The sequence below is a fragment of the Leptonychotes weddellii genome, chromosome 14 (assembly GCF_054177405.1).
Source record: "Leptonychotes weddellii isolate Sample4059 chromosome 14, ASM5417740v2, whole genome shotgun sequence".
Classification (NCBI taxonomy): domain Eukaryota; kingdom Metazoa; phylum Chordata; class Mammalia; order Carnivora; family Phocidae; genus Leptonychotes; species Leptonychotes weddellii.
In genome coordinates this window covers 2,266,569-2,292,838 of record NC_138382.1, presented here as the reverse complement: position 1 = coordinate 2,292,838, position 26,270 = coordinate 2,266,569, and the positions used below count along the sequence as shown (strand labels likewise).

General features: G+C 60.5%; 1 protein-coding gene across 4 annotated transcripts in view; it reads left to right on the top strand.

Moving 5' to 3' along the window:
• The first annotated feature begins 2,578 nt into the window (after positions 1 to 2,578).
• Positions 2,579 to 26,270, top strand: part of SEMA4D (semaphorin 4D) — a 56,049-nt gene continuing 32,357 nt past the window's right edge. For 2 of the 4 annotated variants that reach the window (XM_081802735.1, XM_081802732.1), the window contains exon 1: positions 2,579 to 2,629. In XM_081802735.1, coding sequence (XP_081658861.1) covers positions 2,594 to 2,629 — 36 coding nt within the window. In that variant the 5' untranslated portion in view covers positions 2,579 to 2,593. Of the gene's footprint in view, positions 2,630 to 11,795; positions 11,964 to 19,213; positions 19,437 to 26,270 lie in introns of those variants that run through there. The other 2 variants (XM_081802734.1, XM_081802733.1) reach the window with 2 other exon arrangements.

Below are 26,270 nucleotides of genomic sequence, written 5' to 3'. Positions count from 1 at the left end.
GGTGAAAACGAGACAGGCCGCTCTGTGTCCCTTGGTGATTCTCGGCACCTTCGCTGGTTTGTGAGCTTTGAAGCCATGACCAAGGCCAGGTCCCAGTGGCAGAATCATATTGGGTGCGTCCTTGGGCTGAGTAGGTTGAATGAATGCTTAAAATTGGTACCAAGATGTGGGGAACTTGAACGTGAGTCCGTTGGCTTTCATTTCACGTAAATTTGTGCAGTGGGGTCTCTGCTACCTTTTTTGTAAGGGAAAGTACAGTACCTGTCAGTAGGCTTTTAGAAGTAGACACCTTTGCTTTTTACGGACCCCTGGGTGGACTCTGGGGCCTGGGGTTCGGCCGGTCTGTGGGGATCCCGAGCGGTGTCTGCGGAGGTAGTGCTGAGTAAAGAGCACCTTTGCATCGGAAGTGGGATCGAATTCCAAAGATCCTGTTCTTTAAACAGACAGCTCATTACTGCAAATCTGTGAAAATATCCTAAAATTGCAGAGCATATTGCAGACTTGAGAAAAGTCTCCAGAAACGTAAATTGTATACAAGTCCAGTCAAAGAGTATAAAGAATACTTGAGTTCACTGCCTCAAAGTAGCTTTGAAGCCAAAAACACTCGGTGCCTCTCACGAATGACCGAATACCGCGTTGTCGTGACGCCGGCATCACCCTGCTGCTGTCCGCCCGTGACCGAGGTCCTGACGGGCTGGTCCCCCGGCTCCCCAGCCCCCCGGAGCGCGCCTTCTTGGACTTGTGACGAGCGCCAGCAGGAGGCCGGGGAGGCCCTGGAAGTCGCCCCCAGCTGGGGCACAGCACTGCCCCGGAGCCCACACGAGCCCCCGCCGTGGCCGCCCTGCCTCGCTTGCTGCTCCTTCTGAGCCTGGTGCTCAGAGTTGTCACCAAAGCCTCGGGGAGGGCGGAGGAGGAGGGAGGGGTCCCTGGAGCCGGTGCTTGGGATCGGGGGGCCGTTCTGGGCAGGGTCTGCTCCCTCCTGCCTGCTGGCCACCGTCCCGCTCCCACGGCCCCGTGGATTCCTAGGGGCCGTCCCGTTAGAAGGGGCGGGGACTGTCCTGCCGGCCTCGCAGCTGGGGTGCACGTGAGCCTCGTGCGCCGGGTGTGGGGTTAGGCCTGGGGTCTGGGACCAAGCAAGCGTCTGTCCGAGGCTCGCACGCTCGCCGTACCACGGCACTCACCGCGCCCACCCAGGTCACGTTTCCGCTTCCCACGGCGCCGGACACGTCAGCCAGCCCTCCGTCCTCGTGGCTGCCGTGACCAGGAGTGGGGGCTGTTGTAGGCGGCACACAGAGGTCAGTGTCCACTGTCACCAAGCACTGCTGTGTCCCAGGCCCGCGGCCTCCCCTCGTGGAGGGCGCCGTTGCCCGTGGCCGCAGCGGGGCCTCCCGTCCGCTCGGGTGTGTTCCCGGCAGGTGTGGGTGCTGCCGTCCCCTTGCTGCGTGCCTTTCCAGGCCTGCAGGGTCACCCGCCCCTCACAGACCGCGAGCGCCGGTCCCCGGCTGAGGCGCGGGCACGGGGGCCGTGCTGGCGGGCAGCGGCCGGAGGCAGCCCAGCACCGCTGCGCAGCTCCTCGGCCAGCACGTGGCTTGGTTTCCCGGCTGAGTTTCGCGCTGCCCAGCTGTGCTGTGACTGGCCGTGTGGAAGTCTTTGCCCACATCCCTGCCTCATCCGCCCTCACCGCGAGCCCAGGCGCCCCGACTCTCCCTTTTTCCAAGGCTGGATGCTGACGTTCGGTGGGGCTCGCCCAGGGCCCTTCAGGAGAGCCTGCAGGGGGGCAGCTCCCCCATCCTCTCCCTGGAGCCCCCAGCCCTCAGTGACTGCCGTGGCGTGGCCCCGTGATCCTCAGAGTCCCTGGCCCTTGACGGGATCCCTTGTCTGTCCTCATGTGGCTCCAAGGCGCCTTTCTCCTGGGGGGCACAGCTTCTTCCTCCTTCCTCGGCCTGGCCCTGCCCTGCGCCCTCAATGAGCCCACACAGGAGAACAATGGGGCCCACATCGTGCACAGCCTGCCATTCATAGGGACGAGAATGGGGCAAGCGTGTTCCATGGCCCGAGGGAGGCTCACCGCGGGGCCTTGTCCCGCTGCTGAAGGGAGCCTTGTGGTGCCCGTGGCTGGTCCCTGCGGCCCCTCCCAGACTGCCCTGGAGACCCCGCGATGTCAGGACGGATGCCCCCCAGCACAGACCTCCATGAGCATGGGGCGGCCGGGCCAGACCAGGTCCTGAGCACCGTCCTCCTGTGGGCAGCGTGGGTCAGGCACCGGCCGGCGAGTGCGGCCCCGGGAGAGGTGAGGCCGGCTGGGCGGGCGATGGGGGTTTGGCTTATTGCCAGAGGTCGTGTTTGTTCTTCGTTCCTTTTGTACAGATGGTACAATGTGTTTTTTTCCTACTAGAAGAATCAAGAGTGTGTACAAACCACCGGGCACAAGAACACATACACATCGGGTTTGATCTTGTTCTGAGTGCTCGCCGTGTGCGATCGCGTTCAGGCCGCTGAAGCAGCAGGGTGACATGCTGGCTGACCAGGGCCCTGCGGTGCATCCTGGCATCTCTCATCATTCCTGCACACGGCCCTCGTGTTCCTGGTTCTCATGGCTCCGCTGAGTGGGAGTGAGCTGAGGAAGCAGGTGGGCATCCCTTCTCGAGGACCAGAGGAGTCTGTCTGTCCAGCTGGCCTGGGCGTGCTCCTGGGTCCTTCTCCTGGGCGGCTGGTTCAGGTCCCTGTGGACATGTCACAGCAGATGTGTCTCCAGGTCTCGTGGGCTCTGCAGGGAAGCCAGTGAGGGCCTTGGGCACCGAGGGAGGTGGCCGGGGGCAGGGACACCCAGGCCTGGCTGTGCAGGGATGGCGGTGGGGAGGGCTGGTGTGGGTGGGGTCTGTAGGACAGGCTCCGGGCCCTGACGGCTCTGCACACGGGAGCGGGTGTGGATGCCGTCCAGGGTCTCGGCTGAATGGTAGTTGGCACAGCGAGGGGGTACTCCAGGCGCCCTGGCCAGTCTGGCCCAGGAAAGTGGCCAGTGCCGCCCCTAGGGGGGTGGGAGAGGGCCCAAAACAGCAGGGACCCCGCAGTGCCTGCATGAAGAGGCTGCTGGTGTTTCGGGGCTACATAAAAAGACCCCGTGGGGGGAGAGCCCCAAGGCTGGGAACTGTGAGGGCTTGTTGAGAGCCTGGAATTCATAGGCCTGGCTCTCAACAGGGGTGCTTGTAAGCCTTCCAAAATCAGGGTAGAATTTGCATCTGAATGACCAATCATGCCAAAGCCGGCCAAGGAATGTGTTGGTTTTCTTGTTATTTTGCGCTTCTTGTTAACCATCATTTATATTTTTATTCTACCCCCAGCCATTCTTAAAACTAATATTACCTGGCGGTTGCCTCACTCCTGATTTCCCAGTGTGCACTTCTGCATGGGAACCTCCCCCATGCCCCTCCCCCCCCCGTGGAAGGGGTGCGGCAGTGCCCCTCCCCCTATGGCGCCCCCATCCTGTAGGGTACCCACGTGGGCTCAGAGCTCTCAGAAGGCAGACAGGTTTGGTTTGGACTTCCCAGAATTAACAGTTACATATGAATTACTTCTCAGCTTCAAGAAAATGGGAGAATTAAACCTAAAAAACTCATTTTTTTTCTGGAAAAGGAATGCAGGAGTTGTGCTTCTACTGGGCCACATTACCAAATAGCCATGGGGGTCTGCAAGAGACAGAATAATGAAGGGCCCCTGTGGACATCCGTGTCCTGATCCCTGGAACCTGCAGATGCAGTTGACCCTCGAACAGTATGGAGGCGGGGCACTGACCCTGCACCTCCGAAAATCCGTGTAGAACTTTTGTCGCCCCCAGAAGCTTAACTACTCAGCCTGCTGTACCAGAATCCTCACCTGTACCAACAGTCAGTTAACACACGTTTTGTATGTTGTATGTGTTATATGCTGTATAAGGTATTCTTAGAATAAAGTCAGCCAGAGAGGAGAAAATGTCATTAAGGAAATCATGGGGAAGAGAAAGTCCATTTACAGTATGTCCTGTGCTTATCGAAAAAATCTGTATATAAGTGGACCCATGTCGTTCAAACCAGTGTGGTCGAAGGGTCAACTGCTATGTTACTGTACGTGGTAAAGGGACTTCACAGGTGTGATTAAGGATCTTGAGATAGGGAGATCATCCTGGATTCTCTAAGTAGGCCCTATATGTAATCACAGGGTGCCTGATGAGAGAGAGTCAGGAGGGCAGAGAGGAGAGAAGATGCTATGCTGCTGGTTTAGGGAAGGAAAAACTTTTCCTCTACTCTCTTAGGTTCTTTCAGTGGGGCCTGTGAATTAAACAGACAAATGAGAGATTAACAGAAAAAAAGGCACACAAATTTTAATATAGTCACATGCACAGGAGCTCTGCAGAAAAGAAAAACCCAAAAAAACCGTTAGCCTTGGGGCTTATATGTCGTTTTAACCAAGAGCAATAAGTTGCGAGGCAATAAGAGGAAGGAAAGGTGGTTTGGGCTCGTAGGGGCAGTGCATTGTGGGAAGGTGAGTAGGAAGCTGTGGTGAGTAAAGGATGGTTAGCAAGGTTTGTCATGCAGACTCATCTCGGCACCTTCTCAAGGACGCTTGTACAGAAGGAAGTCTGTGTCCTGCTTTTGGGCACGTGGGGAGGGCAGAGAGTTCTTCGTGGACCTGCCGTTTCTCAGTTGTCTTCGGTTCAAGGTAGTCCTTATGCCAGAGCAGTCTGTGTGGGGGGCAGTCTCTGTGGGGGTGGCGTGTTCCGATCCTCTTCGCTGGCTTTGAAGCCGCAGGAAGGGACATGAGCCCGGGGAATGCAGGAGGCTTCTGGAAGCTGGAAAGGCAAAGAAGTGGATTCTCACTGGAGCCTCCCGAAGGAAGCGGCCGATGCTCGGGTGTGAGCCCCACGCCAGGCTTGTGAACCCCAGAGCCGTGAGATAGCACATTAATGTTGTCTGAGGCCGCTGAGCTTCTGGTGATTTTGTACAGCAGCACAGGGAAGCGGGCTCAGGTCCCTTAGGATGTGGTCTGCGCCCAGAGGACCTTCGCTACCACTGTAGGGACAAGGAGCGTGTCTGCACAGCAGGGAAGATGTGACATCCAGCAGCATACAAACCGGTGGCGCTCAGACTGTGAGGATCCTTGGGCGGGCGACGTGCGTGCCCCCGGGACGCTGCTCGTTCCTGCCGCTGGTCTGGGACAGAGCTTCGCACAGCTCCCTGCAGACCACGGGCACGGTCGGCATGCAGAGCAGGGAGCGGGTCTAGAGGGGCTGGCAGAGAACACGCAGGACTAAACAGCGGGAGAAGGACGGTGTGTGTCTTGGGACACAGAGGGTGGGAGCAGGATGTGTGGGGGGCTCTGCCCTGGCTCAGCCACGCTAAGAGGGAGCCCCCGCTTGGGGTGGGAGGGCCGCCATGGCTCGGCCTCTGCCCTGCCGGCACCCCCCTCCTGCCCTGGGGACCTGGCAAGCCCTGGGCATGGGGCATCCGTGCTTTCACGGCCGGGCAGGCAGCCACAGGCCCCGGCGTGCACACGCGGAGGACGGTCGGGGCGTGGGAGAGCGCTTTCCCCAGGGCCCAGCCCAGGGAGCGGGCAGGGCCCGGTGGTGGGTCTGGGCAGAGGCGGCCTCCACTCCTCTGTGCTCGTGAGGGCAGCCGCGGGTTCCAGGTGCGAGACCCCGCACCAGCCCTGGGCGCCACGCTGCTCCCGCGTAGCCGCTGGTTGGATCGTGGCCTGTCGCGAGCTCCTGTGGCCTCGCCCTGACAGTTTAGCTCAGACGTTGGCCGGCTCGTGCTGACCTCTCCGCTCAGCCAGCGGCCCCAGTCGGACCTCAGATGTGCCCTCCTCCCTCGCCATGGTTCGCGACTTTGGGTGCCTGTTTTGCAGTGTCCGTGTGTCTGGGGGCGGGGCCGCAGGCTGCACCGCCACACGTTGGCTTGGCGTCAGCGAGGCCGGCAGATTTATTTCCTTGCGTTGCCCTGGCCTGTTGGGTCACTCCCTGAAAGTCATGTCTGAGCGCTCGGCCAGCACGCAGCCCCGACGCTCTCCGACGGCCCGTCTGCGGGAGGCGGCCCCGCCCTCTGTGGACTCCGTTCCGGGGGGAGACATCGTGCTCCCGCTGTGTGTTTGGGGGAGCTGACGTCACGTGGGAACGAGAAGCCTCACACTTCGCACCAGTCACTGTTGATGTCCCCGCGCGCGTGCCTTCCGGGGGGAGCCCGCGTCAGAGGCCTGTCCCCGACTCCACGTGGAGGGAAACGCGCTCTTCCAGCAGGGAACCGCGGTGCGGGCGTGTGTCCTCCGTCCCTGTAACCTGCAGAAGTCCTGTGTGACTCGGCTGTCCCCTGCTCTTACCCTGGTCTCTCGGCGGTTCTCCAGCAGCTCCCGCGCGTCTCAGCACACACGTGCTAGGTACACACGCCCCCACACAGCCTCCATGCACGCACACCACGCACGTGTGCTGCGGTTGACCCCAGGGCTCTTCTGGACGTCAGCCTGGAGTGTGTGGCTGGGAATCTTGGTGGGAAGAGTGGGTCTTAGTCCAGAAGGTGGCCAGCACCCGCCTGACGTCCTGGCTTCCTGAAGCTTCCTGGAGCCTGGCTCCCACCGGGACCGAGACCCCTGACCCGCCCTCTACTCGGCGTCTTCAGTGGCTGGTGAGGGTGCTGGGGGCAGCCACAGGGCAGGAACCAGGTGGACGTGGCTGACCGTGACTGACCAAGCGGGTGGCCAGAGCTGACTTCTCAGACATATTGTGTCCTCCAGCCAAGCTCTGCCCGTCTTGAAACTCAAAAGGCTGGAGACAGGTATCCGCTCTGTGCCCACAAAATGCAGGTGTGTTCTCCACCTGCAGAGGGGCCCTCATGGGGCCCGCCCTGGTGGGAGGGCAGGGTCATAGGGACAGAAGGTTCTAGAAGGGAGCAGACCTTGGGACACTTGCAGCTGCTGCTGGACCCTGCCCCTTACTCTGTGTGCGGGGGACCTGTGTGACCTTCCCACCACTCCTGTGTCTCGTTGACACAAGCCATGGAAAGGCTGAGGGTCGAGAACCCCCAAGAGCTGGTGTGTTCTCATGAGTGGCAGCTCTGAGTGACCGCCTTGTCGACTCCCCGTGCCCCCTGGGTGCTGGGCTCAGGTCAAGCAGCCGGGTCACCTTGGAGCGCTCGGCAGGTGCCTCGGAGGCAGGTTGATGGAATGGCCCTTCCCTACAAGGAGGGAAATGGTGCTCAGTTGTGTGGATATATGGCATTTTCTTTATCCATTCCTCCTTGAGTGGACACTTGGGATTGTAGGTGGGGAGAGAGAATCTCCCGTCTTTCCTTCTGGGTCCTGTGGCCTGTCTGGTAATTAAACTAACATAAGATATTAACAAGAGAAAAGCGAATTTAATTTTGTACACATGGGAGCTCCAAATATATAAGACTCTAAGAAGTGACCGAAGCAGGCAGTTTTCCTGCGTGCTAGACAAAGAAACAATCCATTTGTGAAGAATGGGTAAAACAAAGGGGTTTGGGCTTGGGGTGGCAAGTCAGGGAGAAGTAGCGAGTCTCTGCCTGCTCAGCCCTCCGGGCCCCGTTCCCTGCCTCTGGCCCTGAGGCTGCCTTCCGCTCCCGGGGTAGGGAGGGCATCCTTCCCGGGAGAACGTGTGTCCTGCTTCCGGGGGAGCGGGTGCTGGGGTCCTTCTGGTTCTGGCTGTTCTCAAGTACCTTGAGTCCAGAATGGTCAGTGTGCCTGAGGGGCACGTTTTGGGACAGTGTGTTCTGCTCCCCTCGGGATGCTCTCAGCTTTCAGCTGCTGTGAAAACTGCTGCCGTGAACGTGGGTGTGCAGATCCCCGTTTGAGACCCTGCTTCCAAGTCGTTTGGCCGGGCTCTAGGTCTGCCTGGACTCGGGGATCTGAACCCCGACTGGGGGCAGGGGCTGCAGAGAGGAAGCCCTGCCGGCCGCTGTCTCGAGGCCGCACCTGCTGTGGTCTGGGGCATGCATTTCGCTCTGCATTTGCGGGCTCGCCTGTCACAGGGTGCGCTGCTCAGCCCGCCTGGCTTTTCCATTTGGTTGCGCCCGTGGCCGTGGTTAGGGAAGAGCGCTGGAAGGGCACCCACTGCGTGTGTCTCTGTGTTCTCAGCTCTCACTGAACCCCCTGGTAACAGCCTCCCCTCAGATCCGGGCCCCCAGGTCCCCCTTAGGGTCCCCTCCTGGCTCTCCAGGTGTGCAGAATAGCTGCCCAGAGCCCCACAGAGATGCCGCCGGGTGGGCGCTGACCCCCGCCCTGCTGGCCTGACCCCTGCTTCTGCCTTGCTTGCAAAGGCCGGTGTGCACTGGGCACCTGGGTCCTCCCGTGGCCACTCAGCGCTTCCTCCCCCGACTGCACGTGTGTGGAGCGGGGTCGGGTCTGCCTCGCACGGGGTGGCCGGTGTGGGCTCCGTGACACAGTTGGAGGGACCGAGAAACCGAAGCGGGGCTCACAGTGTGCATGGCCAGGCCCGGTGGCCCTGGCCTGGCTGTCGGGGGACGGCTGTGCGCCCGCCCTCTCGCTGTGTGGACGCTGATGGCACTTCATCCCTCCAGAGGCTCACACTCCAACCACTTAAAAATTCAGAGGTCCAGCGGCAGCCGCTCCCGGGAGCGGGGAGGGCGTTTGACTGCTATTCTCTGGGAGACAGCCAGAGCCTGGCTAGTCACGGCCGCCGGTGAGCGTTTCTGACTTCGATCAGTAACGTGAGTGCCGGGAAGGCTGCGTCCACGGCGGCTGGGCTCTTTCCCGCCGTCCCTGCTGCGGGCCTCCCTTTCCGGAAGTGGGGACGGGGACACAGGGCGGCCGGGGCCGAGGCGTGGGCACTCAGGTGCGCGGGGTGCGCCGGCGGGGGACGCCTCTCCTGGCCTTGGCTCTCTGTACGACCCCGACCTCCCTCCGGCCCCCACGGTCTTCCCCCTCTTTCCGCGTTAGAACGTGAATGCCGGGTCCCCGCATGAGCCGGTTTTCACGTCAGCACCACCTGTTCTCAGGGGTCCTCGGGAAGCAGGTGCCCCTCTGCCCGGGGGCGCCTTTAGGACAGGACCGGAGGGTCGCAGGTGGAGGCCGGTGCAGAGGTGCGTGGCCGAGGTGGCTGTCCTCAGCGCCGAGGGCAAGCTCTTCCCCTCTGCTGTCCGTCCTGGGGGAAAAGGTGTAGAAAGAACACTGAGTGACACCTGGCAGGGTGGTTTTTTATGGCTCTGCCACGGTGGGCCCACTCTGGAAAGGCTGAGCAGACGCCCCCAGCCGTCCCTGGCGGGTTTTCATCATGTCCTCACTAACAGTCATAGTTACCAAAGCGCCAGGTCATGGGGTAAAAAGCCCACGCACGCTTTGAGCTCAGCTGCGTCTCACAGCTCAGCACCTGAGGGGCGGAGTAAGTAGCCAGCCCCGGGCACACAGCTTGAGCCCCGGCATCGGGGCCCTGACGCCCTGCCTCATGTGTGTCCCTCTTGGGGGGTAATGGACGGCCAGGCTCGGCGGGGCAGGGCACACGTGTGGAGGGGAACGAGGCGTAGACACTAGGAAGATGAAGCCACGCGCGGCCCCGTCCGCGGAGAGCCGGGAGGGCAGAAGTGTCCCCACGGACAGCGGGAATGTGCTCCTGGGGACCGGGCCGCTTTCCCCTTCACCACGGGGTGGCCTGAGCGACTGCGAGAATCTGGGGAAGCTGCTGATGTTCGGAAACAGCAGGAGGTTTTGTAAGAAAAACACCAAAAAGTGCATTTTCTAATGCAAACGCAGTCAGGTGAGGCAAAATCCGAAGAAGGTATTTGGACACGTCCCTCAAGCCCCGGGCTCAGAGCTCAGCACCCCGTGCAGCTCGCATGCCTTCTCCACCTGTGAAGGGCCACGGCCTGGTGCTCGGCGCTCGGAGATCAGGTGCACCTGGCCCCCGCGAGCTCACCCGGAAAGCAGGAAGTGAGGCCCCGCCGGCAATTGGGAGTCTGCGTGGGCGAGCGCCGGGTGCTTGGGGTGGGCCTGCCCCGGCCCTGCTGGGCGTCAGCGTCCCCGACGGCCCTTTCCGTGAGTAAGCGTACGTTTAAGTGCTGTTTTATCCTCTCCTCGTTGCACTTAATCACATGTGTGTCCATCGAGCTTGTCAATAAGCATGGGCACGATGGTTTGCGTTGCCTGCCTAGCAGGCTGGGAGATTATTTAGCTAGCTAGGTCCTGACCGGTGCACATTTTAGACCAGAAATCCTCACTGTTGCAGCAACGTGGAGATGCACATTCCTGAGCTGGCATCCTTTTGAACGGGTGGGATTGCCGAGGCCGAGGAAGCAAGCGAGCGGCGTGTCCGTCAGACTCCTCTGGAGAGCCAGGCCTGGCCCCATCCCCGCTGGTGCTCGCGGCCAGGTGCGGCTCAAGCAGGGTGGGGGCTTGGCGGCAGGCACCCCCCCCCCCAGAGGCAGAAAATCGCTTCCTGCTGAAGATGGAGGGGTCCGTGCAGGTGTGAGTGTGAGGGGCTGCCCAGCGCGGCTCTCCCCAGGCTTTGCGGGATAGAAGAGAGGTGGTCCCTGGAACCTGGAGGGTCGGGCAAGCTCGGGCAGGTGTTTCAAGTTCCTTGTCTGTATGTTGGAAAAAATCCATCTGGTTCTGAAATTTTGTGAGGACTGTCCTCCCTGTGGCTGAAATGTTTCTAGAGCCTCCGTCACCGGGGACGCTTTGGGTGGGATTGCCGTCCGAGGCTGGGAGCCTGCCCCAGGCAGCCAGGCGTGCCCACCTCCTGCGGGGCCCCAGCCGACCACCGGTCGGTCAGAAGGAGCAGGGGGCTTAAAGGCAGGGTCTGTAGTTAGAGTTGTCGTTCGAGTGTTCGTCCCTGCCCGAGACTGCTCGTCAGTGAACACACACCTGGGGACCACGTTCTGGGCACGGAAGTGGTAGCTCTTCGTTCGCCGTGGGGTCTTTGGTGTGGGTCAGTTATATCATCTGCTTGTTAGGCTTTTAAGCTGGGAAGAAAAAACGAAGACTGCAGAGCCTGGGCTGACCTAACTAGCCAAGTGGGTTTATTTGGAAAGGCCGACGCCTGCCAGACTCCAGAGCAGGCCCTGGTGCCGCCACCCAGGTTCAGCCCGTCCTTGGGGAGGTGCCTGCTGCACCCCTAACTAGGAGCCCGTGTGACGTGTTGGTGAGGAACCGGGTTGAAGTGGGCCCAGGGAGGCCAGCTGTGTGTGCTGGCTCCATGAGGCCTCGGGGCAGGCTCTCCCACGTAGGGAGCGTTGGCTCTCCGGCGCTTAGGACTCATGAGGTGGTGTTGGGGGAGAGGGGCAGATGCCAGGTTTCGGGCTCTGAATGCACTGCTGGCCGCTGGTGGGACTTCCGGAAGCGTCCAGACCTTGGTTTTCTTGTGTGTGAAGGAGGGATGACAAGGAGGAGGAGGATGGTTTCTGGCCCATCGAGTTGTTGGAAGAGCCTCCGTAAGAGGCCCACACGTCCCTGGTGGCACGTGGAGACCTGAGCAGCTCTTCTTCCTCCTCCCCTCCCCCAGAAGGCTGTCCTGGGAGGATGGGGACGCCGGGCCCCCCAGCTGCGTCTCCAGAGGGTGGCTGCCAGTGGGGGCAGCCCTGGGGGTGCGGGGAGCTGGGGAAGGTGAGGATGGGGGCTGCCTCCAGGCCAGTGGCAGGTGGTCTGTGCCTGGTGGGCAGATGGGGCGGATGTGGCCACGGCCGTGGGCTCTGCAGGCCTCTCCCCGCCCCTCCCCCAGCCAGCACATCAGCTTCCGGGCCCAGAACTTCCGGTGCCTGGAGGGCCTGCGGAGGCCTTGAGGGACCCGGAGGTGGGTGGGGCGGGGCTGCGCCAGCCCCTAGGGAAGCTGCATCAGCCACTGGCAAGGTTGAAGCCTGGAGGAGCGGTCTGCTTTTCCCGGTAACCCCACGGCCGGCCAGCCGGAGCTGGTTTTCCGCTCCTCTGGGTGGCACTTCCTCTCCAGGGGTACCCCCTCCCCGCGCCTGGAGGTAGGGCTGGCACGCACGCCATTGGGGTCCCTGCGCAGGTGGTGGCCCAGCGCAGGGACCGTGCTGGGCAGGGCGGGGGGCTGTCTGTGTCTCCGCTGCTCCCTGTCCGAAGTGAACGGGCCAGACTCGGGGTTCTCACAGGTGCCCGCTCACGTGTGCGCATCGTGGGGAGCCAGGCCCAGGACTGCCCCTCTCTCTGCTCTCCGTGGCCCCCTGGACGGCCCTGCCTGCACGTGGCCTTCGGTGGGCAGGTGCAGGCCGGGCCCAGGTCCCTCGCTGTGTCTAGCAGCAGTGCCTGAGTCAGGCTGGCTGCAGGTGCGCTTTGCAGTGAGAGGGGGGCCGTTCCCGAATGGAAACCAGCCCCCCGGGCGCTCCCGACTGCACCGGGACGCAGCCCACCCCAAGGGGCGCTGCCCCAGCCAGCCCGGCCCCGCACGTCCCCGGGGTGAGGACCCAGGACTGGGCAGAGGCTCCCCAGCAGAGCTCAGCCCAGGGCGGTGGCCGTCGGGGACCTGCCGAGACCTGAAGGGCACTGCTCGGGGCCACCATGTGTCTCCGGGGCGGCTGCCTCGCTCAGCCTGTTTCTGTGGCGGGACATAGCCACCCCGCTTGCACGGAGGCGGCCCAGGGCCCGGGAGTGGCCGGCATGTGGGGCGGCCCTGAGCTCTGCCTGGCAGGCAGCACGGCCAACTGGCCAACCTCTGGGACCAGTTCTGCAGGAAATGAGACCTCGGGTCCCGTCATCTCCAGTAGACAGGGCCGCTGATGCTCACATACCCTACTTCCCGAGTCCTTGGCAGAATACAGTCCCATTTCCTCAGCCGTTGCCGGCAGAAAGGCAGGGAGGCAGCAGTCCTGTCCTCCGGCTGGTGACGCTCTGGACCCACGTTTGGGGTCCCGTCTGGTCTGTCCCCATGTCCCCATCACTGGATGAGGGGGCCCAGCTTATGCGAGGGGGCTGTAGGCAGCACCCGGAGGCCTTTCTCTGGCAGGATGCTTGCTTGGCACGACCGTGGCCCTGCTGAGGCCGCCACGAGCAGTGCCAAGGCCCTAGTGGGGGCAGAGGGGCAGCCTAGTTTATCCCGGTGCAAGAATGTTCTAGAGGCTCTTCTAGATTTTTCAGTTGACTTTGGTTCCTGTGAATTGTGAGGAGACCCCTCTGCCTCTGCTGCGTGTCTCGTAACGTGCTCCCCGGCACTGGTCCCCGGGAGGGAAGGCGCCTCCTCGGGCCCGCTGGGGACCGTGAGGGCCGGCCAACCTCTCAGCCCGCGTCTTCCCACCTGGAAGATGACGTGGGACGGGGACAGAACCGCTGCCACGTTTCCGTGTCTCGCGCCTTCTGAAGCACCCGGGAGGTGGCGCCGGGCTCAGAAAGGGAACGCCCCGCCTGGTGTGCGAGTCCACACCGCGGGAAGGACGGATGCGCCAGGCTCCAGGGCAGGTGACGGGTTGGCAGGACCGGGGCCAGCAAGCCTGGCCTGCGGTAGGAGGGTAGACCTGTCTCCGGTGTGGAGGGTGCAGAGTGGACTCCTGGAATCTGGGGCCTGGGGTTCCCTTGACCTTCAGCAGAGGTCACTCCCAGGCACCTTCTCACCGTCTGGAGGGTCGAGGGCATTTGATGTTTCCAGTCCAGTTGTCTCCACTGCCGTGAGGGTGGGTTTGCTGGAGGCCGACCCCGCATCGTTTTATGTGGCCCTCGGCACTCACACAGCAGCTGGCCTGGAAGCATCTGGAAGATGAGAACCACAAGGGAGGGTCGATTGGAGGGGTGAATCAGGTCCAGTATGGGGCTCCTCGTGTTCCCCTCAAAGGTCACGCTGCGGCAGTGCTGACATTGGGGTATGCCTCCGTGGGTAGTTTGGAAAGTAGAAACGATTGAGATTCTGGGCATAGACCATGTGCAGGGGCTGGACGGTGGGCATCTTGGCAGCCGTGGAGACCCTGGTGCTCCCCAGGTTAGGGGGAGGCTGGGACCGTTCCAGGCCTCCCCTGGCACCTTCTCCTCACCGCTGGGGGAGCGGCCCTCACTTTGTCGCCTTCCCAGCGCTCTGGGGAGGCCATCCCCCTGCCCACGGCGGCCACGTGGCCCACGGTTGATGGCGTGTGGGGTGGTGGGGTTTGAACATGGATCAGAGGGTGCAAGGTCTCATCGTGACAGGCTTTGCTGCCAGGCGCTCAGTCAGCTGCTTCCAGGGCCTAAGTGGGCGTTTCTGGGGGTCCCCTTGAAGGGGTGCAGAAGCTGGTGAATCAGAGCAAACGCTGTGTGCACCAAATAGTGCACGGAGGTCGGCATGGTGGCCCCCACTAGGCGTGGTGATGTTCCTTGTGTCCCGCCTGGGGGTCAGCCCCGGGGGCCCTCACGGTGCTTTCGCCTGCTGCATGCGCCTTCTCTAATGGGTTTTGCAAGCAGAGAGCAAAGGCCACATCCTGGAGGGAGGCCAGGTGCAAGAAGAGGGGCTCGTCCTGGCTCAGCCTTTGCAGGCTTGAGCTGGATGGCAGCCCGCGGTCGAGCTGGCCTGGCTCTGTAACCCTGCTGTGTATTTTTAAGGAGACACTAAAGATGAAGGCAAAGAGAGTGGCATTTTGTGGTTTTTTTTAGACTTAAAAAAGAAATCTCCGCCTGGACCTGGGCTTGTCAGGGCTCCAAGGCCCGTCCCTCCCGCGGTGGCTAAGAGGAGAGATGTCCTGGTCGTTCTGCAGCTGGGCTAGATCCATGCAGGGGGCAGGAGTCGCATACTTGGGTGCAACTCCCGCTGCGGAGACTTTGTGGGCAGGACGCTGCCCCAGGTGGCCCAGAGCGCAGTCCTGAGCCAGCCCCGGATTAGGCACGGTTCTGGACAAGTCTGTGACACCTTCACACCCTGGCACATGGCAGAGAGAAGGAGCTCCCTCCTGTGGGGTTGGGGTGCCCCTTGTCTCTGCCCTGAGCTCCTGGAGGAGAAGCATCCATTCAAAGTGGAGCCAGACGCTTCCACAGAGAGCGGTTTCCAACCCTGCCCGCTGAGCTGTGACCCGCTCCAGCCCCAGGGTGATGGACAGTTCCGGAGCCCCGGGACCTGCTGGCCGGGCCTGTGGGGGATCGCAGGACGGAGGAGGGAGGGAGTCCCAGCTCTGCCGGAGGCTTGAGATTCGTAACTGCCTTGTGAGTCTGACAGGGCTGCCCAAAACCCGTCTCATCAGGAACTGGGGGCAGTGGGGCCACACAGCTGTACCCCCTGTCGTTGCTGAGTCTGTCGGTGCAAGCCGAGGGTTCCTTCGGAGGTCCAGCGCTGTAGTCCGACGTGTGCGTACCCCAGGGAGTTGGACGTGGGTAATGTGAGTGACCTCCTGTCTGGGGGCTGAGGGAGTGGCTGGGGGCTGGAGGGGCAGTGACCTGTTCCCGTGCCCACGGCTGGGAAGTGGCATCTGAGGGCCCGGAACCCTTCACTGGAGTAGCAGGCTCTACCGTGCCCCCTGTTAGGGGAGAGTAGTGACCGCCTGAATTAGGCGTCTCATTGGCTTGGAAGAAGTATGAACAGTGTGGTGGACATCGACTGTTTTACTGCAGAGAATGTGTGCCTTTGCACACAGAGCGCAGGGAACGGAAGACCTGAGCGGGGACTGGAGTGAAGTACGTCCTGGGGATTGTGTGCGACCGTCCCCGTAGAGGGAAGCAGGCCTGTGAGGGCGGTGAGTGTGTGCTCTGAGCGTGTGTGCCCACCCCCATCCCCGTACGAAGTGACAGAACCTTAGGACCGCTTCAGCGTGACCCCCCTGTGTGCCATCTGCCCTTCTGCAGATGGGCTCTGGATACAGGAGCTTCTGGGTCGGGTTTTGCTGGTGGTTAAAATCAGTCTTTGAAAATAAATTTTGAGGGGCACCCGGCTGGCTCAGATGGTAGAGTGTGTGACTCTTGATCTCAGGGTCGTGAGTTCAAGCTCTGTGTTGAGTGTGGAGCCTACTTTAAAAAAATGAATTTTAAGTGAGAAATTGGCAAAGAGCTGAATGTCCAACGTTATCCTATTGGATTATGGAATATTGAACTGCCATCTAAGTATGCTTGGGGAGCGCTGGATGCCCACGGGAGGCCGCCATACAGGAGACCCCAGGGAAGGAGGCACAGTTCACTTGGAGGTCCTGCCCTCCCCTCCGGCCAGCCCACAGGGGACGCCCCCGCTTCTTCCTCGGACTTCCTGGTCTCTTGTGGGGCTGCAAGCCTGCTCCTCCCGCCCTGGGGTGCTGAGCTGGGATTCACCTGCACTCACGGCCACTGGACCTCTTTGCTCTGTGTCAGAGTCCCTTAGAAGGAGGTCCCGCAAAATGTCCAGTCAGTCGGAAATCACCGAAAGTCTGTCTGCTGTTCTTGGAAACTTGTGTTTTGATGGAATCCCTTTAGTAAGCTTTAAGCAGGAAACCATATGTGAATAGCGTACAATGTAGCGATTCGACGGTCTGTATCAGTGTCCCCACCTGTCACCATACGGCGTGGTTACGGTTACTGATGATGTTCCCTGTGCCATACTTTCTATCCCTGAGACTAACTTCTGTTCTAACTGGGAGTTTATACCTCTTAACCCCCTCCACCCACCTCACCCATCCCCCCCCGCCGGTGACCCCAGTTTGTTCTCTGTATTTAAGAGTCTGGTTTTCTGTTTGTTTTGTTTTTTAGATACCAGTGTAAGTGAAATATGGTGTTTATCTTTCTCTGATTCAGCATAGTACTGAGTATGTGAGTGACCTCCTGTCTAGGGGCTGAGGGAGTGGCTGGGGGCTGGAGGGGCAGGTCCTTCCATGTTGTTGCAAATGGCAAGATGTCATTCTTTTTGATGGCTCAGTAATATTCCATAGTGCGTGTGTGTGCGTGTGCGTGTGCACACCGCACCTTCTTTATCCACTCATCCGTGGAAGGACGCTTGGGCTGCTTCTGTATCTTTGCTGTTGTCAATAATGCTGCAGCGAGCATATGCATGCATGTGTCTTTTCAAATTAGTGTTTTTGTTTTCAGTGGGTAGATACCTAGCAGTGGAAGTACTGGATCATAGGGTAGTTCTGTTCATTTTTTGAGGAACCTGCATCCTGTTTTCCATGTGACCATACCCATTCACAGTCCCACCAAGAGTGCACGAGGGAGCCTTTTGCCACGTCATTCTTTTTACCAGACGCGTAGTATTCCATCCCCCAGATATGACGCAATTTATGTACAAATCAGCGTATGTATGTACAGCACACGTGTGTGTACTGTTTCCAGAGTTCTTCTACCGAATAGCCTCCTACTCGGGCACCTCACATATGTGGGGTGTATCCACTTGAATTACCGGTGGAGAACTGCTGGGTCAGGACTTCTGGGCCCGCGCTGCCCCGTGGCCCCCAGAGAGGTCGCCCAATGCATGTGGACATGGCCCCCGGCCCCCTCATCACTGCACTTTATAGGCAGCCGGCCTCATGGCTGCCCTTCTCAGAGGTGGGGAGTAGCCTCTTGCTTTGGTGTGCAAACCCGCGGTGAGGGTCAGAGTCAGGGGCTTTTGGGAGGTGAAGTCACATGTGCAACATGGACAAGATGCGTGCAGGACCTGCCTCGCCTTCGCTCTGTGCTGTGGTCAGAGTGGTCACTGGGCAGCTACCACCGGGCGTGGGCGTGGGGCTCCCACCGCACCTGCCCCTGGGAGTGGGGGAGGGGTGGACAAGGCCACGTCTCTCGGGAGGGAAAGAGAAACACTTCTCTCTCTCCTGATTAATTTCTCTTTCATTTCGCAAAAGGAGTGTTGAATTCTTATGCGCGTTCTGGGAAGTGACGCCCGGTGAAGGGAGACGCAGGGTTCAGGCGGTACGGGGAGTGGCTGTGTGGGGACTGTCTCCTGCACTCTTCGGGACAGCGATACCTAATTACAGTGCGTGGGTTTTTCTGTCAAGAAATCAGAAAGAACCGGCATGGTAGAAGAGTGTAGACAGCTGGGGCCCGGGACCTGGCCGTTGGCTGGGCCGGAAGTGCCTGGTTTTTACCCAGGAACCGTGGGGCTAGGAGCTGTTTGGCGGAGGGCAGAGGTGAGGTGGTCTCGCCAGGTGCGTGTGTGGGGCGGGGCGGGGGGGGGGTGGGGTCACATGCCGACAACCTGCCCTTGGTGCTCAGCGCCATGAAATTCGGGTGAACACGAGACACACCTGCTTGTATTTATTGAAGTGACAAAGGCTTATTGAATTTCCAGAACAGAGAAGTCTTTCAGTTTAAAGTTTCTTGGCATTCAGGTTGTTTACGTAAACCTCTTGCTTCTGCGTGAATCGCTTATGTTTCCCATGAGTGTTTTGGGGAGCGTGCATGTGGCCACCATGTGCGCGGGAGAAGCCCGCGGTCGGTCCCGTTTGCCTGTCGTATGTCTGTCGGCTGTGGCCACGCGTCCCCCCGTGTTCAAACAGCAGATGTGGGCTCCAGGTGCGGGAGGGTACGGCCTTGTCGGGGGACGCTTCCCTACATGCTCACGCGTGAAGATACTTCTGCTTAGAAGTTGGCCGTCGGCAGTAGCTGACCCAGAATTAGAAGGACCCAGAATCGTCCTTTGCGAGCCCGACAGTGAGATGTAAGGAATCCTAACCACTTCCACCAGTACCCGGGGGTCTCATTTGCTCGGGATTCACGGGAAGTGTCTCAGGCCGCGAGGTGACCCTGGGAGTCGTGGGAGTGGGAGTGGGGTACCAGCCCTGTTTGTGGTGTGGGCGTGACTGGTCCCACTCCGGGGGCGCCGTGTGGGAGAGATGGGGCGTCGGCCCTGCTTCCAGCGAGCACCTCCTACTTCTCAGCTGTCTTCCAGAAAATGGCAAGAATTGTACCAGCTCTTAAAGCAAAAGAAACAAAAATATTCCAACCACCAAAAAATGCTAGCATTTGATTCTGAGGTTTAAAAACTGTGCTGGATCATTCGCAACCGTGAAGGGTCCAGCACCGATGTCCTCCACACCTTCACGTACCCTGCACAGGGCCCCCTGGGGCTGCCATTCCGATCCTGTCTGTTTGTCATCCTCCTAGACTCGGGTGTCCCATTTTGAGGGCTCCCCCCTGACTGTTGGACTTCGGTGAGGATGAGTTCTCATGGATACGGATCTGAAGCTAATAGCTTGATTCTCTTTCGGCAAATGGCTAACCAGGACCGTGGGGAGTATTTGATTGGCTCACTTCGCAGGGAAGTGGCTGTGGTCAGTGTTTGGGGACCCGCCAGGTTACACTTCCTTTATGGGCGTGTTTGCACACTCACTCCTCCCTCCCGTTTGCACAGGGCATGAAAGCCACACCCATCCTGGGGTCTGGAGGTCAAAAAAAAAAAAAAAAGAAAAATTGCAAGAGTTTCTTTTTAGTGCCTCTCCAGGAGTGATGCTGAGGTACGTGGACGGAGGACTTACATGTTGGAATAGTCAGTCTCCTTTCCTGTTAGTTTCAGAGCCAAGATTTCTGAAGACTCCGTCCTGGAAACAACTGAGGGGAGGTTCTGGAGGCGCAGGATACAGGTAAAGACGCATGGTTTCTGCACCTGTGTCCCAGCTTAGTGAAGCCGACTCTTGTAGAAGCCTCAGTGGGATCCCACAGACGGTTGGTCCCAGCTCCCCGTGCGCTCCGGGGGCCAAAGGTCGGGTCCGGCTGTTGCTGTGTGGGGCGTCTGTCCGTGCCGGGCGCCGGGAGCCCCACGCACAGCCTGCCTCTCCTCACCCCACCCCAGCCCTGCCTGCCCTTTGTTTCTATTTCGGTTCTCTCTGGGGCGCTGGACCCTGGAGGCCCTGCAAAGCTCCACTTCCCCTCTGGGGGTGCAGGGGGGTTGTCAGCAGGGTCCGACGTGCAGGGAGGGGTCTCCATGTCACCCAGGCCCCGGTTTGGGGCCATTTTGTGATTAATCTTCGTTTCGACCACGTATCTCCAGTTTAAAAGGAAAGAGGAATGCCAGTTTAACGTAAAAGCAGAAGGAAAGCCACACCCCACTTCTTCCTCGTAGTTACTCCTGTCTCGTGGCCGGCCTCCAGCAGCCCCACCACCCCGTGTCTGCTGCGCGGCACCGTCACTGGGACCTGCCTGGCCGGCTTGCTGGGGCGGCTTTAGTGAGCACAGCTCCCCCTCCAGGGTCCTTAGCCCTGCCCGTGTTTACGTGTGGGCACCCACGTGTGTGCTTTCGATTCCCTGCGCCGTTGGGCTGGGTGCCGCCCAGTGAGGATGCTGCCCACAGCAGGAACTCCAAGCCCTGGCACTTAGGTTACGAGCATTTTTCCCCCAGGTCATTTATCTTTGATTTTGTTTGTTGATCTCCTTATGTTAAAAAATCGTTGGGGATCTTGGGGAATTGGGAGGGAGGACTGGGCCCGGGCGGTGGCCCGAGGTCTCGGAGGTAACGTCCCCAGGGACGGGCCCTCCTCCTGCCTGCCTAGTTAAAGCAGACGGGACAAAGACGCGTCACGTACGCCCAGTGACCCCAGGAGAGGGGCCGGTGCACGACCGCTTCGGGACGCACTGCTCCGCGCTGGGCGTGCACGTGGACTGGTTCGGTGGGGGGAGGGTAGCTTTTGCACAGAGCGGGATGAACGTCCGACTCACTGTGTACAAAACAAACATCGACAGTGAGTTCCTTGGCTCTTCTCCTCCCTGCCTAGAGGTAACCACTGTTAACAATTGAACGTGTGTCCGTGAGTGTCCGTGTGTCCAAGGCCTGTATCCATGTGTGTCCATACGTGTTTACATCCATGTCCGGGGGGGGACCTCCTCCCTGGACACTGTGTGGGCCACCCCACCTGCTGCCGTGCGTCTGCCTTCAGTGCATGGTCGGGGTGCACTGTGCTCACGGGCCGATCTCGGGGGCTGCCCGGTCTCCTGCGTGTCCGTGACCTGGCCCCTGACAGAGGCACGTCCCCCTGTTGCACCTGTGTCCTCGCTGGACCGCAGGGCCGCCCGAGTCCCTGGGAGGTAGGAGTGTGCTCCGCGGTAAACTGAGGTCACCCTCAGGAACCCCCTGCCCGCCCGCCCCTCCCCTGCACCGGCTGGCAGCGCTCTAGATTTCTCTCTGCCTCGTGGCAGGTAAGCGGCTGCAGTATTTTAGCTCACGTTTCTCTGTTAGCAGACTTAAGCGCCGTGGGAGCTAGTTTTGAAGGTGGGACAGTTTTATAAGGTACGGGAAGTTAAGAATGCGGGTAAGTTCTAGTTAAAGCGGAGCTGTTCCCCTGTCTTCTACCCGAGTGTGTGTCTCACGCCTCTAACTGGGGACTGAGCACCCATGTCCGTGGTGCTTCACATGACCCCCAGGTGTCAGTGGAGTCCTCTGGCTTGGAAGCCTCCTGGGTGACGTCTGGTGCTGAGCTCCCCGTGGCACCTGCAGCCCGGCTGACACAGGGCGGGCCAGCCATGTCCCAGGACAGCCCTGCTGTGCCCCAGGAGCCAGCGTCCAGCTGGACAGTCCGGTGGCCGCCCTGGAGGGAGCCAAGAGGAGAAGTCAGGGCAGCACCAAGTGGGCGCCAGGGACGCGGGCAGGTGCACACGCCCCCCAGAAGGGGACAGGGGCCGCGGGCAAAGGGTCTGGTGGTGTCACACAGGCAGCATGACCCCTCCCTCCACGCGCCTCTCCGCTGGGGCAGCCACGGCCGGGCCCTCCCCACTGCCCCCGGCAGGAGCCCCCTGCCCGTCCCTGCCCCCGCCAGTCTTCTGACTGTCCGACCGGCATCACCCCGCCGTTGTCTGCCTGCCTCCTGGCTCCCGTCAGCACACACGGGCCCGGGTTCGGGTGAGGGAATGAGGCTGAGGCGTGTCGGGACCGCCCCGTGGCCTGGTTGTCCTGCGAGGTGGTGGAGGGTGAGCCCGCGTGCTGGCCACTGTCCCGCGCTCCTGCCGTCCCACCTCCAGGGTTGCGCACACGATGCGGTGGAGCTGGGCCATCGCTCCAGGGCGTTGTTCTGCGTTCTGGGGAAACTGAAGTGCAAACAGTAAACTGTTCGTTGTGCACGTGACATGTGACACAGAGCTCCTGAAACCTGTCCTGAGTCCTGAGGGGACGGGGCTGTTTTTGCACGGTGGTAACATCAGCCCACAGCCAGCAGTGGGGGAAGGGAGCCCGGGGGCGGAAGATAGCCTGGGGGCAGGCGAGGGGGCTGGGGGTCAGCCTGGGGACAAGCAAGGGGGGCTGTGGGGTGGGAGGTCAGTCCGGGGCAAGGGCCGGCAAGGGGTTGTGGGCCTGCCTGGGGACAGGGATGGGCGTGGGGGGTGGTCAGCCTGGGGGCAGGCGAGGGGGCGGACGTGGGCCAGGGGTCAGCCTGAGGGCAGGCGAGAAGGAGGGGAAGCTGTGGGCAGGTGCACGCCCCCTGCTGTGGGGACTGCAGGCTCTGAGGGGGCCTGGGGCTTCACCCACCCTGTCTGGCAGACCAGGCTCCCCAGGCAGCATCCACAGCTGTCAGGACGCCCCTTGGCAGATTCCCCGGGTGCCAGCAAGCGCACTCGGAACGTTGGTTTCGCGTCCTGCTGCTCAGGGGAGCCCTGAGGCCTTCGGTCCCCTCTGTGACCCCCCCCCGTGGCCACGGACAGTTGGTCCCAGGAGGGGAAGCCAATCCCAGACAGCCCGCCGGGTCCACGGAATCTGGCTGACGGGTCCCCAGTGGCAGTCCCTGGTCACACGTCGGAACAGATCAGGCTTGTTAGGGTGCAGCAGAGTGCGCATACCACACACGTGTGTGCATGTGCATACACAGGTGTGTACAAGTGTGGGTATGGGCATCCGTGAGTGCACACGCATGTGTATACATACACAGATGCACACACATGCAAATGTACACGAATGCGTGTGTACATGTGTGCGTGGGTGTGCGGTTCACATGCACACAGAGCCATCCATGCGTACACACACAGACACGTGGGCAGTTCCGTGAACTGGCCCTTACCCTTGCTGGTTGCTGGGTACGTGGTTTTCAGACGTGGTTCAGGACCACTCAGATGGAAAGCTGGAGGGTGACAGGCCCTGCCAGCCTGAGTGAGGGGCTTGGGGCCCCCGCTCACTTCCATTCTGCTGACATTGGGAGCGGGACCGTGCACTCCTCGTGAACTCACACGAGGACTCGTCGGTACTGGGGGTGACACTGTGGGACCCTGTCTCCCTCTTGGGCTCCTGGCTCCGTGTGACACTTTCCCACTGGGGACACAATGCACACCCCCGTCTCCCGGCTCCCAGCGAGATGCCTCTGCTTCCCAGAAACGCCCGGGAAAGCCAATACAATAGGCACATTATCCACGTTTCCATTTTAATATTCCCAGCGTGGTCCTTAATGCCACATGCCCCCTGTAATCCCGGAGCCAGGACTCCTGCAGGAGCACGTGGGGGCCGCGGGTCCGAGTGCGTGGGGTGCGTGTGCTGCCTCCAGTGCTTGAACTCTAAACGACAGCCCGTGCCCGTTGAAAAAGAAAAACACACCCGGCCCTTCCCGTATCCTGAAGCAGAACGTGCAGCCGCACTGCCCTGCCCCAGGAAGGACATCTGCGGAGCCTGGGCCTGTTCCCCTTGGGCCGTCTGTGCGGATTTTTGGAGACCATTCAGGAGGGAGAGGCAGGGTCTGGCCAAGGCTATCGGGAAGCCCGTGTGTGCTACTGCACAAGGAGCTCACTCGCCCTCCGGCGCGTTGGCGGGGTGGCCTGGGGTGGCCGGGAGCAAGTGGCCGCCCGGCTCCTGAGTGGCGGTGTCTGGGTGGGTGCGAGGGGAAGGGCCGTTGAGAACATTCCCTCTTCTCACGCGGACCGGTTCAAGCAGCACGTGGGCAGCAGCCCGCGTGGGCAGCTCCCTGGAAGGTGTGCACGCTGCCACCCAGCGTCGGCGCAAACTCACTTGGTGCATTTGTCAGGGGGCAGGGCAGCCTCTGCTGGAGCTCTGACCCATCCAGTCTGTCCATTCTAAGGTTCACGCTGGGTATTTTGTTCGTGGAACTTCCTGCCCGTCAGGCCTCCCCTTGGCTCTCCCCAGCTCTGGCCTTGGTCTCCTAACTGGACCGTTTGCCTTTCCCCAGTCCTGCCCACTGCAGACAGGGCCAGGGCCACAGGCAAGTCCAAGGCCTGCCACTCAGTGAAAAGGATGAGGCAGGAAGGGATGGAAGGGAGTGGCCCTGAGGCCAGTGTCACTGTGGGGAAGGCCCAGCCACCAGAGCCAACCGAGAATGTTCTGGAGGAGGGGCAGCTTGTGCCCGGGCTGGGGGTGGGACATGGTATTGCTGTGGAAGATGAGGATAGGTTCTTTGCCTCTCCTCCCCATCCCCACAAGGGCAGAGTGCCTGCACCCTCTGGGCCTGTCCCCACGTCACACAGGGCCTCCTACTCCCAGCTGTTCTTCCTTCTTGGGAAGACATGTGTGAAGTAGCTCCCTTGTTTTCCTGGAGCAGATCCTTCAGTAGCTTTCTGAGAAAGGATGTCAGGGAGGTAAGAGGAACCCTTGTGTTTGAACCCTCCCATGTTGATACTTGGGCTCGGTTCAGGATTCTGGGTGAGACGCCATCCTCCTCCGGGATGTTCGCAGCACTCTGCTTTCTCCCAGCCGTCAGGGTGGCTCTGGAGAGGTCACTGTATGGCCTGTTTTCTCCCGGGGAGCTCCGGTGTGGTCTTCCTTCATTCATCGTGCTGCAGGGGGCTTTCATGCTGTAAACACGCGTCCTCCCGTTCTAGATATTTCTTATTTCTCCTCCTCTGTGTCCTCCACCCTCCTCTGGAGCTGGACGTGGGCCTCTGGACTCCAGGCTCCAGCTCTCTCGTCTCCTTTCCCGGTTTTTATCTGAGCCCCTTTGTGCAACTTGGACGAAGCCGCCTCAGTTTTATCTTCCCATCCTTCAACTGGACATTCTGTTTCTTTAATCAAAATTTTCATTTCTAAGTCCACTTTCATTTCCTTGGGTGGATTCCTGTGGCATCTCCCGCTTCCAGGCTCTGGTCGCGGCTCTTTGGCCCACAGAGCCCGCCGATGACGAGCCGTGGTGTAGGCATTGGTGGTGGGCGCGGACGTCGTCAGACTGCGCTACGCGGACTTCAGTGCGCTGCGTTAGGAACAAAGATGTCGCTCCTTCCCTGTGCTCTTCCCTCTCACCGACATGCCCTTGCGGCCGCATGCCTCCTGGATGTCTGCAGCGGAGGACGGGTCGCGCACTGCCCGGCGTCTGGCGCCCGTGTGGGTGGGTCCTCGCCTGGCTGCCCAGAAAAGTGACTTCTGTTGGGGACCCGAGCAGGCATTCGGTGTTGCCGTTGGGCCCTTGCAAACCAAACTCGGCTCCAAGGTGATACTTGGCAGGGGGGTGGGGGAGGTAATGAAACTGGCCAGTGGGGCTCGAATCTGCAGCCAGCAGGTGCCCTGGGCTGTGAGCTCACTCACGCATTCCAGAAACCCACAGTTGAGTGGGAGCCCAGAGTGGAGAGGCCTGCAGATCAGTCACAGGGAGGGAACGTCTTCTCGGGTAAACTGGGGAGACTGTGTCGTGGGGTTTACATACCTCATCTCCAGAACAGACGTATTTGGAAGTGTTCTGAATGGCATTGACAGGCAGCCTTGTAGACGGGCCGTGCTCTGTGCGTCCAGATGTGGCCTGGACAGAAAGGTGGAGGGGGCGTGAGATGGGAGAGGCTGCAAGGGAGGTGAACCGCAGCTGTGCACGCTGGTTTAATCCAAGAGAGAGAGACGTTTCACGTGGGCAAATGATGTGCTCTGATTTACATCGAAAACCTTACTCTGGCCACTGCCTCTCTTTAGTAAATGTACTTAACATAGGGAGGTATCTGTTTGGAATTATATCTGACTGCTGGTAATAAAAACCTGAAAAACAGTAGTTTAAGGAGATTACTGGCTTATGTAGCAGGTCTAGGGGCAAGCAGAAGAAAGCAGGTGTCAGGTCTCCAGTATGTTGGGAGGGCCCCCAGTGGATTTCCGCTTGGCTGTTTGTAGAATGAGACCCTTGTTTTCATGTTCACAAGGTGGCGCCCAGAGCTCCAGCCATCAAATATGAGTTCCAGCCACCAGAGGAAAGACTGAAGGCAAAACTGCAAACACTAGCTGAGTCAGCCTCAAGAGCCTTCCTGGAACTCCCACCTAATAACTCCTGTTGGCAGTTCTCTGGCTGGAGCCGCCACCCAGAAGCTGGGGGCTACAGTTAGCTGGCTGCACCGCCATCCTGGGTAAAACCGAGATGCTGTTAGTAAGAGTGGAGGGACGTGGGTGCCGGGACAGGAAGTGGGTAATCTCTGCCACAGGCGGCGAGAACGGAAGCAGGGTGAGGGGTGGGCAGCTGTGGAGGGGTCAGGATGGGGGTGGGCGTTGTGCAGCCTGGAGCAGGGGTGGAGATGGCCCCGGGGGGGGG